Source organism: Hemitrygon akajei, chromosome 10, assembly GCF_048418815.1.
Source record: "Hemitrygon akajei chromosome 10, sHemAka1.3, whole genome shotgun sequence".
In the NCBI taxonomy this organism is placed as follows: Eukaryota; Metazoa; Chordata; class Chondrichthyes; order Myliobatiformes; family Dasyatidae; genus Hemitrygon; species Hemitrygon akajei.
The window spans coordinates 159780921-159801409 of NC_133133.1; the positions used below are offsets into that span (position 1 = coordinate 159780921).

Consider the following 20489-nt stretch of genomic DNA (forward strand, 5'->3'; position numbering starts at 1 on the left):
CGCCGGGAGGGGAGTGGGGTTTGATATTTGATGTTTTTCTTTGAATGTGTTGGTTTCATGGTTCTTCTTTGTTTCGTGACTGTTTGTAGGGAAGACGAATTTCAGGGTTGTGTACTGTATACATACTTTGATAATAAATGTACTTTGAATCTTTGAAAAAAATCTGGATGTATCTGAAGTAATTAAACGACACAGGCATCATTATATTGGATCATTTGTTTTACTTTTTTATTACCTGGTCTGATAGCTCTTTTTTAACTTTTTCCAACTGAGCAAGTCGAAGGCCAAGCTTAGATCGAGATTTCAGTTCTCCCTCCAACTGTTGATGTGAATCTTTTGCATTTTGTTGCTAAACAAAAATATAAAAGTTGTTTAATAATAGGAATAAATTGCTTTCTATCTACAGCTGTATCTTTGGTTTAATAAATGTAATTGATGCCACACATTGTCTGCAGTTAAATAGTTTTAAAAATGGATATTGTTAAAGCAGCTGTATTCTAAAATTTAAATGCAAGTTGAAACTCTAGTCCAGCACCCTGAGGACCTGATCAGTGCCAGAAACTGCCCATGATCATATTTTTCTGAGCAGCAGAACAGTACAGAACACTCCATGTGTTATGCAAGGGTTCTGTTCTTAAGAACTGTCAGTAACCTGAAGTTTCAGGCAGCTCAAAATGCTGTTGTCTGAGATCATTGTCAGCTGTGAGTTCAAAAGTTGCACTGGTAGGTTAATTAGGGACAGATAGTACATATCTTGGTTAATCTTAAGAATCTTCAATTAAAAATCTTAATTCAATCTTTTTTCAGAATTAGTTAATAAATGGGGATTTGAATCACAGATGCAAAATACATCACATTTGTCTACAAAATGCAGGACCAGAGTGCTTCAAAAAATATTTCAATGGGCACGTTTCTCTTTGTAGAAATAATTTTACAGTATATTTTTGGAGCATAACAATGTAATATTTAATATTTCAACCCATTTGTCAGTTGTAATATTTGTTATGTTATTTCAATAAAGAGAAAATAACATGCACAGCTGTTTTGGTTTTTAGAATAAAAGCACCACATGCATTCAGCTTAATTAATGAAACATCAAACCTCTTGACTGAGTTGATCTTCCAAGTTAACCCTTAACCCTTGCAAATTTGTTATTAAGTCTTCCAGACGAGCATGAACCTGTGTAAGTAACATCATAATAACTATTATGATTTTTTGCATGATGATTCCAATGTGATGAATGATATTAAAAACCATCTCATGTGATAACAGGGATAAATTAAGGAATCAGCTGAGGGGGCAAACTTCTGGTACTGAAAGAAAAATTGTGAAGAAAAGGAATTTTACAGTAAGAAATAAACAAGAAAAACTGAATGTTCAGACACATTAAATATTACATATATTTCAAATTGCTATTTTTGAGAAAAAGCACTTTCATGAATTTCTGGTGATAAACTTACTAGATATCAAGTTTAAGTTTAATGATCATTCAAACCATACACGAGTATAGCCAAACAAAACAGCTTTCCTCTGGGGCCAAGGTGCAAACATTACCAACAGCAATTTCAGAAAACCATACAGTAACTGTCCAAAGAAAAAAATATATAGAATAAGTCCCTGAGTGGCATCACTATAGATCGTCCTGGTCCAGTTTGTTCTTCCACTGAGTGAACACTGGAAGGCAGCACTGACAGGAGGGGCTATCACCCAACCCAGTCCGGATTCCAGTGCATCCAATAGAAGTCCCTGCTCTCTCCCACACAACCTCGAGTCTCTTCTCCTAGGCAGCTGCAACAGGCAACCCTGCAGCGTAAGCCTAATCCTTGTCACTACCAGGGTAATGCAGCTCCTCTGCTGTCAGTCTCTCTAGTAAACCGGACTTGCAGTATTCTACATTACTAACATCTAGCAGGGACTTGCTATCACAAGACAATCATTCTTTTGGATCATGCACCATCTCAGCACAATATGCAACAAGTCCAGGCGACAACTGAACAACAGTACGCAGTAAGTCCGGCTGGACGACTGTAGCAGAATATCTGATGGTGACAAGAAGGCGTACAGGAGCGAGATAGATCAGCTGGTTGAGTGCTGTTTCAGCAACAGCCTTGCACTTAATGTCATTAAGACCAAAGAACTGACTGCGGACTTAAAGGATAAGATGAAGGGGCATACACTAGTCCTCAATGAGGGATCAGAAGTGGAAAGGGTAAGCAATTTCAAATTCCTGGGTGTCAAAATCTTTTATTTATTGATTGACATAAAGTGTGGAATAAGCCCTTTGGGTCCTTCAAACCATGCTCAGCAAACCCCCAATTTAATTGCTAATGACAGGACAATTTACAATGACTAATTAACATATCAACAGAACAGGTAATTCTTTGGACAGTGAGCAGGAACCGGTGCATTTGGAGAAAAGCCACACAGTCACGAGAAGAATGTACAAATTCCTTACAGGCAATGGCAGGAATTGTATCATGATTGCTTGTACTATAAAACATTGTGCACTACACTACTGAGCTGCCCCCGAGGACCTATCCTGGGTCAAACATGTTGATGCAGTTACAAAGAAGGCACAGCAGGGTCTGTAATTCATTAGGAGCTTGAGGGCATTTGACATGTCAACAAAGATGCTGACAAACTTCTACAGATGTACCTTTTCTACTTTTTCTCTTTTTGCGCTATTTATTTTTAACTACAGTCAGCCCTCCTCATCCACGGATCGGGAAAACCTGGAAGTTGACTCTCCAGCACTTGTTGTTTCAGCATGTACAGACTTTTTTTCTTGTCATTATTCCCTGAACAAAACAGCATAACAACTATTTACATTGTATTAGGTACTATAAGTAATCTACAGATGATTTAAAGTATACGGGAGGATGTGCATAGGTTACCGCGGATCGGGAATTGAAAAAAAAAACTGAAGTTCTCAAAGTCAGAACAGGTACATCTGGTATTATTTAGTGTCAGTTAGTCAAACGTTTGTCTTAGTATATAGTACCATAAATTCTGGTGTATAAGCCGATCCGGAGTACAAGCTGGCCCCCATTTTCAAGGTTAAAAAATGACTTTTTCATGTTACCTTTGTATAAGCCGACCCCTTTTGTAGAGGTTTTTGACTTAACCAGAAAAGATCACAAGATCTCACATGCTGGTACTCAGCTTTGCCGGATCCGGAACTTTTGTGAACCAGTACCTGCTAAGAAAACAGGCCTACACATTGTAGAGTGTTATAGGTGAATTCTTAATAAATAAATCAGGGAGGGAAGTTTTGGATTAGGTTCCCAATGGTAAAGAATACTCTGAAATGTAACCCCCGTGAAACCATTTAGCGCCCACTGTAATCTCGTTAAAACACAACATGGGGTGGCGGGATCAGTACGTGTACTCAGTATTGAGTTTGCAACCACCATGTACAAAAGATTAAAACGAATGCGATATGATGCTGGCTTCAAGCTGAATGTTGTTGATTCTGCTAAAGGAACGAATAATTCTGCAGCTGCTAAGAAGTTTAGTGTAAACAAGAAACAAGTGAGAGAGTGGAGAAAGGCAGAGGACACACTGAGGGAAATACCAAAGACGAAGTGTGCAAACCACGGGAAAACATGCCAGTGGCCAGAACTGGAAGAAAATGTTTTAGAGTGGGTGAATCACCAGCGATCGTCTGGATACATTGTTACCAGAGAAATGATTCGAGTTCAAGCGGTGAAATCAGCCAAAAAACACCGTGAGGTCAGTGAAAATTTCAAAGCTACGCGAAGTTGGTGCACCCGACTTATGAATAGACACAATCTTGTGTTGAGACAGAAAACAAAGACTGCTCAGAAGCTGCTGAGCGACCTTAAGATTATGGACTTCCAATCGTTAGTAATCAAGCATCGAAAGGCACATCCGCTCTCACTGAGTGGTAATGTGGACGAGACACCAATGTTCTTTGATTTTGCTGGCAATCGCACTGTCAATCAGAAGAGGAAGAAAACAATCCTTGTCAAAACAACTGGACACAAGAAGCAACAGTTTACTGTCGTGTTAATGTGTATGGCTGATGGGACCAAACTACCACTGATGGTGATTTTTAAGAGGAAAGCATTCCCAACGAAAGAAAAATTCCCCCGGGGTGTTGTTGTTTACGTTCAAGAACGCGGCTGGATGGACGAAGCGGGTTGCTTGAAGTGGGTTAAAGAGGTGTGGCGTCGATGTCCCGAAGATTTCAGAAAGGAAAAGTCGCTACTTGTCTAGGACATGTTCAAAGCGTACTTGTCAAGTGAGTCAAAAGCAGCATTGAAAGCTGTAAATACGGACATTGCAGTCATCCCAAGTGGTTTGACGTCCATGCTCCAGCCACTAGATGTGAGTTTAAACAAACCATTCAAAAAATTCATGCGTTGACAATGGAACAAATGGATGATGTCTGGAAATCAGTCATTCACTCCAGTGGGAAATATGAGGGCCGCATGATAATGAAGAGTGTGAGAGTTTCAATCTCTGAACGTTTGATAACAACAGTGTGTACAAGTAAATTAAGAAACAGAATGTGTTTTGTAGATCTTTTCTTTTGTGTAGATTTCCTAAGTGTTTGTATTTTCTTTTGTATTTGACTCAAAAACAGCCAATAAATATGACCTGTCTTCTGTATATTCCTTTTTCCAAAGTTGGCACACTCTATATAAGCCGCCCCCCCTAATTTTAAGACCAAAATTTAGGGCCAAATTCTTGGCTTATACACTGGAATTTACAGTATAAATTTTACCTTTCTATTCATATAAAACAATTAAGAAACATATGTATTTCAATAATTAAACCACTGTGTTGCTTAGTAATAACTGTAGCTTTCATTGGGGCAGGGCCTTCGCATGCTCCATTACTCTCACTTTATCCTTTAGAATTGTTCTGATCGTTGACCAACTGTAGCCTAACGCTTTTCCAAGGACCGATGACGTTTCACCTCTTTCCGATCGCTTTATTATTTCCACTTTATTTTCAATTGTGATCATTTTCCAGAACAGAAACACTGCGGGTGGCGGGCCGAGCTCCGCCGGGTCCTAAAGTCCACCGCACTGAGACAGGTTAAATAGGGTCCGGAGCTACGCCGGGTCCTAAAGTCCACCACACCGAGCCAGGTTAAATAAGGTCCGGAGCTCTGCCGGGTCCTAAAGTCCACCGACTTGAGCAGCCGTGTTTTTTGGTATCTGCGGGCTGTCCCAGAACCAATCCCACGTGGATAAGGAGGGCCGACTGTTATATATTCTTATTGTAACTTAGTTTTTATTATTATGTATTACAATGTACTCCTGCCACAAAACATCAAATTTCAGGACATATGGCAGTAATACTAAACTGATTCTGATTTGTGCACTGTCTTGGCAAAATGATGCACAACAAATTCAGGCGACAATCAAAAGCAATTTGCATAAGTCCGGCTCCTTCGCTATCGAGCAACTCGTTGATGGGATAGGCCTCTGCAGTACTTAATGTTCTTAGTATCCAGTAGTGATTGCGATTATAAGATGTAGAAAATGAACAAATGCACCTTTGATTGGACCCAGAGTGGCTACTGTGTTCCAGTATCCCACTATTTTACAGGAAGGATATTTCATGTTTATCAAGGTGTTGTTACTTTTTTGTATTTCTGTATCATTATATATTGCCAACAATCAAGCACTTATGATGGTCAGGGTCAGAAAGAGTGACTAGACTAGTCTCAGACACTGTTTCCATTTCACAAAATCTTCCTTTTTAATATTATCTACCCTTACTTGAAGGCCCTTCCCCCCCAAAAAACAAAGAAACTGATTATGACTTCCAGTAGAATGTCTATAGTCTTATACAAGCTCCACAAAAGCAAATTAAAATGGAGACCTGATTTAGTTCTGAAGGGCTGAATAGTGAAATCGATTTTAACCATATAACAATTACAGAATGGAAACAGGCCATCTCGGCCCTTCTAGCCCGTGCCGAATGCTTACTCTCACCTAGTCCCACCGAACTGCACTCAGTCCATAACCCTCCATTCCTTTCCTGTCCTTATACCTATCCAATTTTTTAAAAAATGACAATATTGAACCTGCCTCTACCACTTCTACTGGAAGCTCGTTCCACACAGCTACCACTCCTGAGTAAAGAAGTTCATCCTCGTGTTACCACTAAACTTTTGCCCCCTAACTCTCAACTCATGTCCTCTTGTTTGAATCTCCCCTATTCCTCTCAATGGAAAAAGCCTATCCATGTCAACTCTATCTATCCCCCTCATAATTTTAAATACCTCTATCAAGTCCCCCCTCAACCTTCTATGCTCTAAAGAATAAAGACCTAACTTGTTCAACCTTTCTCTGTAACTTAGGTGCTGAAACCCAGGTAACATTCTAGTAAATCTTCTCTGTACTCTCTCTAGTTTGTTGACATCTTTCCTATAATTCGGTGACCAGAACTGTACACAATACTCCAAATTTGGCCTCACCAATGCCTTGTACAATTTTAACATTACATCCCAACTCCTATACTCAATGCTCTGATTCATAAAGGCCAGCATACCAAAAGCTTTCTTCACCACCCTAACCACATGAGATTCCACCTTCAGGGAACTATGCACCATTATTCCTAGATCACACTGTTCTAGATTTTCAACACTCTGATTTTCAATCCTATGAGAACACATGGATTAGATAACCAAGTATGGTCTTAAATGTTTCTCCAAAAATTGAAGTTCAAATTCTAAATTTTGTGTTAATAATAATAATAATAATAATAATAATAATAGTTAATTTGATCCCAATAGGTCTACAAACAATGCCATACAACACTCATAACCTACTTTCGAATCAACTATTTTCAGAATTTATTATCAGAAAAATGTCACTTGTAAAAGATTTCCAGCATTCAGTTGAAATAAAAATATACAATTAATGGATAAAAAATGATAAAGCATTCTACATTTTTAATTCTATATTTGGCAATATAGGTGGGCTTTCGGCTCTTCTCTGCAGCCCAGTCAAATCGAGAGAGGAGGCTACGCACAGGGCCAGGGTGAGAGATTTAAAAACTAGCATTCGCAGCCTTTCAGCTTTTCCTGGCGGTCCAATCAAATCTGATAGTGGGGGAGTCTAGGACAAGAGGTCACAGCTTCAGAACAGAGATATGTCCATTTAGAATGGAAATGAGGAGGAATTCCTTTAGCCAGAGGGTGATGAATCTATGGAATTCGTTGCCACAGGTGGCTGTGAAGGCTAAGTCACTGGGTGTATTTAAGGTGGAGGCTGATAGGATCTTGATTTGTCAGGGCATGGAAGTTTATGGGAGAAGGCAGAAGAATGAAATTGAGAGTGAAAATGGATCGGTTAGGGTGAAATGGTGGAGCAGACTCGATGGGCTGAATGACCTACTTATGCTCCAATCTCTTATAGTCTTAAATATACTATAATCAATTGCTTTACTACTAGAAATATGTGGGAAGACCTTTGAAATTGTGACTAAGATGACTTCATCTACTTAGTATTCTTGGTATTGAATTTTAATCAAGATTTAAATTTTACTAATGTATCTTCTCAACTGTGTACATTTTCTCATCTGCAACACTGCTTAGATGTGTCACTGTATCCATCTGTCCAACAGCCTTCCACAAGCAATTCTCTATAACAATATTCTACAACAATAACCCATATATATCTATCTACATATATATAGTCATTAGCTATCAGGAAAGATGTTTGATGTTGACTTGATAAAGCAATTTCCCAGATTATAGTTTAAACTTATGCATTCAAATTTACATGAGTTTTAGCAGGGCTAAACAAATACATTTCTGAAATGGACCACCTTGATAAAGTTCACCTTTTCTCAAAAATACTTGGCCTTCTTCCAAAGGTGAGCAGATTCAATATCATAGATTATTATAAGTAGTGCAATATTAACATTAACTGAAGATGAAATAGTACTGCAAGAATGGGAAATTCTGTGACGAGGCTTAAAGAGAGTCATAATTTAAAATTTTCAAGGTGTTTGAGTTGTATTGGGTCATCATTTTATAGAATTGACAGGCCTTTTATTTTGACTGGCACCATTTCAATGGATAGTAGATGACATTACAAGCTATGGCTCTAAGGGGCAAACTGAGTCTTGCCTATGATGCTTTAAGTGAAGCTGATATTATGAGATCATAAACTTAAAATGAATATCTTAGAAGGAAATGCTGGTTTTCTTAATCTGAACACTGACAGAATGGAACTACACATTCATAACCTGCAGCTCCTAAGAATTCAGGAATCCTAAAACTGAAAATCTATCTCATTGAGTAAACAGTCGTTTGCGTGACATTTCCAGAGGCAACTCAATAACATTATGGAAAAGAAGTTCATCTTTAGCAATGAGTAGTTTGTGTTACGCCTGTGCCCCAACTCTGAGGGGCCGAAGGGTGTGGGGTAGCCCCCCCCCCTTTTTGAGAATCGCAAGATCGCTATTAATTCAGGTCAGGAGACCCAGGAAATGAGAGAGAGACGCAGAATCCACAGGGGGTTTGGAATGTCCTGGCCCCTCAACGATACAAAGCCACGGGAAACGGCCATTGTCTCTTGGAGACGGAATTGTGTATTGAGCACTGCGCTATTCATCTAAGTCCTCAAGGAATGAGCAACGTGGGCTGGTTGGGGGGATGGCATCCTCCCAACCTGATTGACATCTGAGACCCCATGAGTAAGGATAAAAGAGGGTCTGGGGAACAACCCCTTTCAGACGCACCAGGAGAAACGCGAGAAATCCCGTGACAGCGTAATAGCGACAGCCGGTGGAAAGCCCACGTGCGTCCTTTTCCATTTGCCTCGGAATTGGTGGGACTGACCACGGAAGACGGCTTAGCTAAAAGGAAAAGGACACCGACGACATTTCGAAGGATCAACATCGTAAAAAGGACAAATCGGGCAAGTTCCCAAAATCTCTCTCTCTCTTGACTCCACCCAAAGACTGCCGCCTGAATGAACTTGAGTGACTTTTATATTTCCATCGGACAATACATTATCCCCTAGACAACGATAGAGCTATTTCTTATTGATTATTATTATACCCGCGCTTTTAGATTTAGTATTGACGAAGTATATTATCTGTATGTTTGCATTGATATTATTTTTGTGTATCTTTATCAATAAATACTGTAAAAAAATAGTACCATCAGACTTCAACGGACTTCTCTATCTTTGCTGGTAAGTGACCCAGTTACGGGGTACGTAACATTTGGAAAATCTGCAGTTATCAGGAGTAGTAGAAAGTATGAACTAGGTTACTTAATAGATGATTGTGCTTTTCTTGCATCCCAATACTGTAACTTTAGAAAGAAAAATATCCTTAAATAGGAAATAATAGTTCTATGTTGAGGAAACTTTTGGATAAAATACCTTACTATGATTTTGGAAATTTGCAAGAACCAAAAAAGCATTAAAAAGTTGAACATAAAATAAGCAATATGACCTCCTTTTTCTGAATTATACCTCCTTTGGGGAAGTCTTCATTGTGTCAGATCTGTGGGATGACGACACACAGTGGCCACTTTATTAAGCACACCCATTCATAAATGCAAATAGATAATCAATCATATGGCAGCAACTCAATGTATAATAGCATGCATTGGTCAAGAGGTTCAGTTGTTGTTTAGACCAAACACTAGAATGGAGAAGAAATGTGATCAAGGTGCTAGATGGGGTATTTTGAATATCTCAGAAACTGCTGATCTCCTGAGAGTTTTACACACACCAGTCTCCAGAATTTACAGAGAATGATACCAAGAACAAAAAAAAATCCAGTGAGCAGCACTTTTGTGGGTGAAAACTCCTTGTTAATGAGAGAGGTCAAAGAAAAATGGATCTAGTTGACAGTAAATCAAATAACCATGTGTTACAACAGCGGTGTGCAGAACAGCACCTCCAAATGCACAATATGTTAGACCTTGAAGTGAATGCCTACAGCAGCAAAATACCATAAACATACACTCAGCGGCTACAGTGGTGCAGACGGTACCTAATAAAATGGCCACTAAGTTTAAGAGAACTTTCAATCAGTTGGTTTCCTCTCAGACCTGCCTGAGGATTAGTCTCAAAAATAAAATTCTTTAGCCCTCACTAATTTCTCAATGCTTTCCTTATGGTTTCTAATTTTATAGGACCTTCACTTAGGAAGGCCAAAACTATAGATAAAATACTTTTATAATGGATATCAGAGAATGCACATGACACAAGCACCCAGAGGGTAGCAGAGAACGCAGAAAGGAAATACAAGAGCAGCCAAGGCCTATTTCACTGCATTGCTGCATGTACAATAGCCAACAAAACTCAGATGATGTGCAACCTGAGCTTTTCAGAAACAGGATGAAATTATAGTGTAACAAAGCTTAGATGTTTTCCATACTCAGTAGCTATATCTAAATGCTTTCACTGTGACATCAATACAACAAAACATTTCATAGTTGCAAAAGACTATTCTTGAAAAATACATTCAAAATAAACTTAAAATGTTATTGAGTTTACACTTACTGACTGGGACTCTTTAAGTTCCTTCTTCAGTAACTCAGATTTGTTTGTTTGCTCTTTTGCAGCAGCTTCTAATTTTGCATTCTCTATCTCTAGCCTGGAACAATAATAGGGCATGATATATGTTCACAGAAATTAAGATAATGATAATAAATTGATATATTCACTAAGTTTAAAGAAGCATAAATGTGGGTAAATTCAAGGTTCAAGAGTATTAGACCTTTATTTTTTGGTTAGCATGATTCACCCACATCCAGTCTAAATTATCAAAAGGCCAAAGAATTTTAATTTAAATTATATTCACCACAAATCTTTTTTTTTCATTTTTAGGGATAAATTTTAAAACTTCTGCACTATAGGCTGGCCCAAACAATGATTACAATCCACATTAAATAAATGAAAATTTCTGCAACTAGTTCTCATGTACAAAGGTTCAAAGAGGTACTTGCATAATGGCACTTGAAAGGCACGTTTTAAAACTTTACATTTACTAAGGAATTACAGGCAGTCCCTGGGTTACGTATGAGTTCCGTTCCTGAGTCCATCTTTAAGTCAGATTTGTACGGAAGTCAATTATTTAGCGTCAGTTAGTCAAACGTTTGTTTTAGTATATAGTATATATTTTACCTTTCTATGCATATAAAACACTTAAGAAACGTATATATTTCAATAATCAAACCACTGCGTTGCTTAGTATTAATTGTAGCTTTCATTGGGGCAGCGCCTTTCAAATGTTCCATTATTCTCACTTTATCCGTTATCCTTTAAAATTGTTCCGATCGTTGACCAACTGTAGCCTAACGCTTTTCCAATGACCGATGGCGTTTCACCTCTTTCCAAATGCTTTATTATTTCCACTTTATTTTCAATCGCTTACCGTCAATGGAACAGAAACACTGTGGGCGGTGGCTCCCGAGGTCCGCTGGGTCCTAAAGACCACCGCATTGAGACAAAATGGGACAAGTGCGAGCTGTGCTGGGTTTGGGTATTTGATCATCCACAATATTCCATGTGGGAATTTAAACTGGAGGTGGCAGTATTTTTTTTAACGAGGTCGAGTTGCGAGCTTGACATCAACCCAGCACGGATGGTACAGAGTCACTGGATCGACATCAACCTGGCACGGGAACAGTCTATCACTGGATTGAACTCCGTTCTCCAGCCCGACACTGATCTCACTGCGCCACCAGCTGACCAGAACGGGAGGGGGGTGCGGGCAGGGTTAACTTGAATCTTACTAAGAAAAATTTAAGCCAAATACAAAGTTAAACACTCAACCCAGTGTCAACGGCAACGACTTAAAATAGCGGACAGCGCCGCAATCCAACTTAAAATGGTGGACAGCGTTGCAATCCAACTTAAAATGGCGGACAGCGTTCTCCTTCCTTGGTTCGTAAGTACGAGTTGTCCGTAAGTCGGACGTTCGTAACTCAAGGACTACCTGTAGTTAAAAGTGCTTTAAAGGAAAATTGCATGGTTACTTAGCATCAATCTACTAAAGTTTGCATAACACAGATTAAAATGATTCTTTTTTTTTGTGATATGAAACACTTTCAGGAAGCTATTAATAAATATTCATGGAATAATGCGGCATGATATATCTATTAAAACTGTGCTCTAAAACACTGCCTTGACTTGGGTGAGTTCATGAAAGATATTACGACAGCTAGCATTCTGAACATTAATGCATATTTGCAAGATTACCTACTATGCTCAAAGTGAAAACACTTGAAGTCATTTATCAGACTGTAACAGTGCAATGACAAGCAGAACATTTCATTAATCTTTGCTGATGTTAATTACAATGTTTTAAGTATTATTACCTACCGCTGAATCTGTTCTTCAAGATGCTTTGTAGCCTCATTCCTTTGTGAGGAGGTTGAAAAAGATTCTTGAATTTTCTGGGAAGTTGCAATCTGATATTCTTTCTCTTTCAAAGCATTCTCCAACTGCTTAATTTTCCTTTCTGATTGCATGTTTTTGTCTTGGTTCTCTTGTAACTATAAGGAAAATACGTTCTAGTTAGTGCTCATAATCTAAATAAGATATTGTTTCCAGAAGAATACTGTTTAAAGACTATATTTATATAAAAGCCATCACATTACTCAGCATGCTGGGAGGCCTGTGGCATTTCACTTAGACAATAAGGCAATTAAGTTTTGTCTCAATTGTTATCCTAATGATAATTCAGAATGTACAAGTGACAGTATTAGGCAAATTATTATTTTGGTGCTAACTTTAATCTTTTTTTTAAAGAAGAGATTACTCTTTACACTTTGTACTGTTAACTCATCAGTAATACAGCTAATGATATTACAGCTAATGAAGTAATACAGTTAATGATAAAATGATATATAGAAATGACCTGGATGAAAACTGGAGAATGGTCAAATAATAATGAATTAATTATTATAACCTTTTAGTTTTAATCAGGAAATGTATCCAGTGGAAGTAACACTGAAGATGAGAAACTTCAAGATTCACAATTATTTAATTTCATTTCCAGTACACAAACATAAAGGAGAATGAAATAATTGTTATTTGGCTCTGATGCAGCATAAATAGAAAACAAACAAAATAATAATAATAAAAACATAATAAATATTAATATATACGGTAGTTTATATACATAGATTGGCTACACAGTGATGCTAGATACAGTGATCTGTACACAAGGTGACTGACAGAAAATTATAAATAGAGGTGGAGGGGTGTGGAGGGGAGGGTTAGTGGGTGAAGGTGTTGATCAGCTTAACAAACTGCTTAGGAAAGTCACTGTTTTTGAGTCTAGTGGTCCTAGCCCCCAAATATCACATTTAAAGTCCACCAATTGAAATAAGATGATAACACCTGGCAGAGATTGAACATTTCCAAGTGCCAGTGGACATTTGAGCTTAAGAATGAAACAAAAAAAATAATCAAACCCCTACTTAAAAATACATCTGGAAATCAAAAACATTGATTAGTCAATCTTAGGTTTTAAAAAGAGAAGTCCTGGTTGAAATAAGAGCAATCCATATGAGTTAAAGTGTCAAAGGATCTAGATTACTAAACACTTTTGATAAAATACTTCACATGATAAAGGTACTTTGTAATAAAGTAAAGAAAGCCAGAACATGCAGAATCAGGAGAGCATCAGAGATAGACTGTGTGTATCATGACCACAGTCACCAGAGAGACACTGAAGCTGGTGGATGTAGAAGTGTCTATTCAACAAAAACAAGCAACAGGCATCGTATTTGAGGATCTCTAGACGAAGAGGCCTCCTGGCCCAATATTACACAACATTTGTATATGCTAAAGACAAAAGTAACAGCAGACAATTCTATAGTTACAATCTATCCACAATGCTTCCTTCAGTTTTCACACCTTCGCATCCACACTACAGACACACAAAATGTTTGATTTGTAATGAGCTCCAGGAAAACTATTGTGCAAGACTGCATTTTAAATTCAATCTATAATCCATATTCATATCTGAAGATTGGTTGCTGGTGAAGTTATTATTTGCTATATATCCTAACTCCAGAATACGCCTTAACAGATTGCCAGTTACATGTATTAGGAAAAGATGAACAATATGCTGCTGGATCTAATTTCTTGAGGCTTCTAAGCAATAAAATCTATTAGGGAATTTAAAGAAAACTTATTTATTCAGATAGAGATGAGAACATGCAAATATAGGCATGCAGAGATATACAAGGATAGGAGGATAGGAGTGACTTTGTGCTATGCAGAAGCAGCACTTGTTTCTACACTGTACAATGTTAAGTACAATAATAATTAGTTCCAAATGATCCTTCTTTGCTACGTTAGACATTTTTATATACTTGCTGTTCTTATGAGCAAATCAATCTGTCTATTACAGAAATATTTTATATTTAATTTTATATCACCCCTTCTCAGCGTTCATACTCACCTTAATTTTCAATTTATGCAATTGCTTCTGTAAATGATTTTTCTCACCCTCTATTTCATTGCGAGAACGTGTGACCACTTCCAAAGAGGCTTCTGACATAGAAAGTTTTTTCAGCGAATCAGCGAGATCCTGTTGAAGCTGCCTCAATGAAGCCTAAAAGAGAATATCCCAATATTATAATGCATTCATGTTTTACCTTTAATATTAAAAACCATTTCAACAATGCATCACAGAGATTTCATCGAACATAGAATAGTACAGCACATTACAAGCCCTTCGGCCCACAATGTTGTGCCGACCCTCAAACCCTGCCTCCCATATATCATCAGATAAAATTGGATACTGACATAATATTGTCCAAAAGTTTAGGTAAAATCTGAGCTATGAAGAGCTTTAAAGGAAAGGAAGTGGAGAAAATTAGATATGATGGAAGAAAATGTAAGAGGTAAATGGTAGTACTCTCACTGCTGAGTCATAGAAGCTCATACTCAAGTTTGGTATTAACACAAACGACCAGTGCCACCTCCATCCCAAGATGGTGATTCTGGTCGGTGAACTGAATCACATGGCACTATTTGAAAAACAGCAATAATCATCTCCATGGTCTAAAAACATAAAAAAAAATCATTAAATGTCAATTGTACATTTTATTAGTGGCCTTTTATATAACAAATATGTGAAAACTGGCCCTTGCTTGCATATGACAATTATTTGCTGCACACTCCTTCGGTAACACTCTTAGCTATTAAATGTTCTGGGACATGAAGGTAGTCCTATATAATTTTTACTTTACAGTTTTAGTTTCAGTTACTCAAACAGTTACAGAACACAAGGTTCCATATTGTGAGAGAAAATCATTTTGCCGATCTTTTCTCTTCCATCACTTAATGAACAAAATAGCATAGTATTCCATCAAAAGACAAAGAACTTTCAAAAGTAGATTGATGACTACATTATCTAAAGTTTACTGTAGAAAGCTTTTGGTTCCAATCTAACCAAACAGGGAAGCAGAAAGGAAAGCTGAATTACAGAAATAAAGATATAATTACCTCTTGAAATATTAACTACATTACCTCTTTTACATCTATCTCATTTTCATATTTGCATTTTTGTTCGTTTTGTTCCATGTTCTTGTTCAACAACTCCTCATTTCTTTTTTCCAACACACTGATCCTGCGCTCACTATCTTCTCGCAGTGTAGCGAACATATTATTGAATTTGTCCTGAACATCAGTAACCACCTTTTCCTTCATTATAACTTTGTTTTGTGCATCTTCGAACTGTTGATGTAGCAGTGTAATTTCACTATGAGCTTGAGCTAGTCTCTCTTGTAAAGATACCTGACGAACTTCGTGTTTGCTTAACTGTTCTTTTTCCACTTTATTTGTTTGTTCTAGATCAGTTACATGCTCCTGAAATTGCTTCAGCTCTTTCTGAACACTTTCAAGCATACAGTTTTTTTCAGCAAGAGAAAGTTTAGCATGATGAAGTTTCTTGTCTAAATCATTGGCTTTTCCTTCCTCCTTAGTTAATTTCTCTGACATTTTCTTATTGATTGCACGAAGATTAGAAATTTTATTATTTCTTTTTTCATCTAAATGAACCCATTCATCACGTTCCCTTTGAAGAATTTGTTCAAATTCACAGTTGGCCTTCTGACTACATTCCAATTCTTGAATTGTTGCATTCAAACGTGAAAGAATAGATTCCTTCTCACTCTGTTGATCTTTTCTTTGTGCCTCAAGAAGTTCAAGTTTGGAAGTCAGCAATAAAACTTCACTTTTCATGGCATTCAGCTGACTATTATACTGTAAATTTGTTTGAGTTAGATTATTTTCACTACTTCTTAAATCCTTCTTTGTATCTTCAAGTGTTACTTTTAAAGTCTCAATCTGTTCCATATACTTTTCCTGTTCCTCTTGATTGCGCTCACGCAAATAATTCAATTCACGCTTGAGCACAGTAACCTCCTGCTGTAGTGTAAAATTGTGTTCCTTCAATGCTTCTTCAACATGGTGATTGTCGCATTGAGCAAGAGGCTTCAAAACAAAGATTTGTTCAATGAGAAAAATAAACAATAAACCAAGAGATAATACACATAGAAATAAGCACATTTTTATTACTAAGCATCAAAGAATTTTTGACCAATTTAGTCCATCCATAGATCTGCTCTATGATCTCAATTAGTATTCTTTTGCAAATGACCTCTAAAATGGTCTAACAATTAAAAGAGCATACCCACAGGTTTATTATTACTTTACAGGATCTGTATGTTCAATGCCATGAATAACTTGGAGCTTGAGAGGTTTTGATATAAAAATGATAAATTATTCTAGATATTCTATAAATATAATAGTGGTTGAATTGAACCAGAGAGAGACATAAGCAAAGCAACAGGTCCTTCTGCCCAGACAGTTTGCATTGACCTTAAATGCTCATTTTTCGCTAATCCTACATTATTCCTTTCATATTCCCATAATCTCACCCCAAGTTCTACCACTCACTTATATACAGGGGGCATGTTGGTTGAAAGAAGAATAGCCCTTAACTTGGCAGTGGAGTTATCGGGGCACCGTCTTTTGACGGTGTTTCCGTAGCAAGCTTTTCTTGTTTTTACAAGGCTAAGTTGCTAGCTCGACACTCAATCCAACTTGGATTCGAACTTGGGAACCTTCGCTCCGGAGTCCGGCGCTGATATTATTGCGCCACCAAGCGGAACATGTTGGTTGGTCAGGGCTTTATACTTTGACTCTTGGGAGGGTCACCAATTCCAAACAGGTCAAAGGGTCCACTGGTCCTCCTGGTTTGGGGGTATAGCCTAGGGCTAAGAACTCTGATTGGTAAAACAAAATTGTTACCGAACAGCAATCACGAATACTTCTACATCTGTAGGTATTCCTGAGCCTCCACCTGGAACTTCAGTAGTGAAAACCAAAAGGAAGCTACTGAAGAATGCCCTGTGTTCTCTCTCAGATGTGGATGCATGTTCATAAAAGTATATTATGCAATGTTCAGCAAAATATGTTACCAATTCTCAAGTTTGTGCTCATTGTTTACATACCTCTATTTCTTGTACAGCCGTATTATTTTCTTCAGCCATTGTTTGCTGATTGTTCAGATGCCTGTTCAGAATTTCTTCACATTTTGCTTTCTCCTGGTTTAATTGGATTTGCAACTCTTTGTTTTCTTCACTCAGCTAAAGATATTTAAGAGTAAAATTTTATTTTTAAAAATCTAGATTAACTTCGCACTTACAAATATGTACAAGATCTAGTCATTCATTTTATTAACAGTCTTAGAACAAACCTTCATACCTTGATGACTCTGCAATTACAGACACACACATGGCTCAAGGTTGTCTTTCATCTGTAATGCCCAATTGAGTACTTCCAACTCACCAAAGTAAGTATAAGAACCACTGATGGGCCATTGGTATTCTTGCCACCTTATTCTTCATAAAAGTCCATTAATAGCAGAGATTAGGCACAGGCAAATAGGAAAATAAGAATAGCTTCATCATCCAAAATGGAATGCTTTCTCTTGTTTTATTTTAAAACAAGAGAAGTGGGGTGATGCTAGTTCACAAAGGGCTCGACTTGTAGATTTTGGGACACATATTTAACTGGGAGAATGTAACTTAGCTGATTCTCCTGACTTTTTAAATAAAGTACATTTTTAAATAAAGTAATTTAATTCATGTGAATTAAATTACCCTGGTGAGGTCCAGACTTATTCCACTTTCTTAAATGCAATTGAGAAACTAGAGTGGAGTTGCCTCCATGAATGATGAATACGTTTGTAAGTACTCCCATTATGCTGGCAGTCATGCACTTCCAGGGTTTTGAGCCAGCAGTGGTGCATGTTGGATGGCGTATTTCCAAATCAGCATGAGGTATAATTAGAAGGGAAACTTCAAGTTGGCCACATTTCCTATGTTCCTGCTGAAATGTCAACAGGTGGTTGAAATGCTGAAATGTTGTCAAAAAGATTGTATAAGCACGACCAGTCTGTCTGTGGAGAGAAAGGTTTAAATTGGTGGATAGAATTCCTTTGTTTTGGTTGGGATCAAGTTTCACTTGTTGGCATTTCAAACATTATGATTAGAGACGCTGGAAATATTCTCAGCCAAAGCTGTGTATCTCAATTTCTTATTTCTAGTTTGCACTTGTAGCTTGTAAATAACGAACAGCCTCGTGGAATCCGAAGATGTTTTATACTCTTGAATACCCAGCCTTTTGTATCTGTTATTCTCAGGGACAATGAAGATTTTACTTCCTGAATACTTTTGGGAGTTCTTATGAAATAGTACCAGTGAGAAGATAACATAGGCATTATTGTTTCTTTTTTTAAACTGTCTCTTGCACCCTTCTATATTTAAATTGACTTAGTATATTTGACAATTATTAACATACATAGTTATTATTAATTGTGTCAACCTTTTTCAGATCGGTGATCACTGTGTCCCTTTCTATCTCCAGGTTTCTTAACATTAGTTCAAACTTATGTTTTTCTTGGATTTCTTCACAATACTGGGATTCCTTTTCCTGAAGATGTTCACAGCTCTTTGCTAACAACATTTCTGCAGTTTTCCGTTTCTCTTCCTCTTGTTTCATCCTGAAACTTTATTTTGAGAAGAAATAAAATCCGATAAGGTATTTTTCATGCTGTGATGTGGAATAGTTATATACATTGTAACTCCTGAAAATACCATCACAAACTTTGTGTTTATCTTTAATATAAGTATCAGCAGATACATTTCAAATGTAAGCATAGATGTACAAATGTCAGAACTGAAAAACTGCAGAAATCAAGATGCGGAGCTGAAAGCCTTAGAGGCATGAGCATGTTACAAAATTTGAAAGTAAGAAAGAGATCTTTATCATCAGGCCTGGCAGCAGGCATTCTTGTTGGAAACAAGTGAACTGAGGTACAGGAGACTACAAATAAACAAAAACTGCAAGAGGAATTTAACAGATCAAACAGCATCTGTGGAAGTAGGTGTCAATGTTTTAAATTGAAACCCTGCAACAAGACAGAGGGAGGAGGGGAAATAGCCAATATAAAGACAAGAGGGGAGAGAGGGCTAATAGAACCGATTCAAGTTACGATGCATAAAAGCTTTAGATAAACACATGCTGTGCAGGCAGAACACAGAAGCATTGTAATAGCATATACTGAGGGTAACTAATGAATGAGGGCTTCAGCCAAAGATGAAAGGAGACACAAAATCTTACAATTGATGTAAATAGGTCGTATGATCTTGTAGAACATCCCAATTCAGAAACATAAAATTAAGGTAGCAAACAATCTTGCTTGGCTTCAAGAGGATGTCAAAAAATGACAAGTAGTATTTAGTCAAGGAATGGAGTTTATAGTGGGGACCAAAATCAATGTCAAACTTGCATACTGATTATTTTCATGCATAATACCAACCCACCTATTTAGAGTACTGATGTATCTACATGATGTACTTAATGTATTGATGAATACTTTTGAAAAATAATTTCACATTTAACACAGATGCATCAAAACCACAAGATTATACTTAAAATTGAGTAAGCAAGAACTTACTTGTGGCATTTAAATTCAAAATCTTTCTCCACTATTTTACACTCTAGTGTCAATTTCATATCTCTAGCTTCCTTCAATATTCGATTGAGTTCTTTCCGCTCATTCGCTAGATATTTTGCTTTCTCTGCGAGCAAGGCATAACGCTTCCTTTCTCGTTTCAATTCTCTTTCATATTCTTGAACCATATTTTGGATTTTCAGTAAACTTACTGAGTCTATTATGGGACAAACTCTGTATTAGAAAACTGAATCAATTTTGCTTATTAAAATGTATCATTAAAAGTTAGCAATATATTGCACACTAGTTTGGATAGTTTACAGAATTAAAATGTGATTTAGTTTCATTACATGAACAACATTTATGATTCAATATTTTTCTGCAGTCTTCCGTTTCCATACAATATTACTGAAATTGTAATATTATTTAAAAATTTAATTTAAAAGATATTTTCATACAGGCTTCTTGTAAAACCCTTATGAATAGAGAGAAAA

At 37.1% G+C, this 20489-nt stretch overlaps 1 protein-coding gene across 1 annotated transcript in view; it reads right to left on the reverse strand.

Annotated features, from left to right (window-relative positions):
- ankrd26 (ankyrin repeat domain containing 26) overlaps positions 1 to 20489 on the reverse strand; it is a 131197-nt gene that overhangs the window by 31360 nt on the left and 79348 nt on the right. Inside the window, exons 23-31 of the mRNA XM_073059530.1 lie at positions 19999 to 20212; positions 18864 to 19047; positions 17489 to 17623; positions 15501 to 16466; positions 14428 to 14580; positions 12336 to 12508; positions 10512 to 10605; positions 1102 to 1179; positions 236 to 349 (exon numbers count right to left, since the gene is read on the reverse strand). Of these exons, the coding sequence (XP_072915631.1) occupies positions 236 to 349; positions 1102 to 1179; positions 10512 to 10605; positions 12336 to 12508; positions 14428 to 14580; positions 15501 to 16466; positions 17489 to 17623; positions 18864 to 19047; positions 19999 to 20212 (2111 nt within the window). The remainder of the gene's footprint in view (positions 1 to 235; positions 350 to 1101; positions 1180 to 10511; positions 10606 to 12335; positions 12509 to 14427; positions 14581 to 15500; positions 16467 to 17488; positions 17624 to 18863; positions 19048 to 19998; positions 20213 to 20489) is intronic.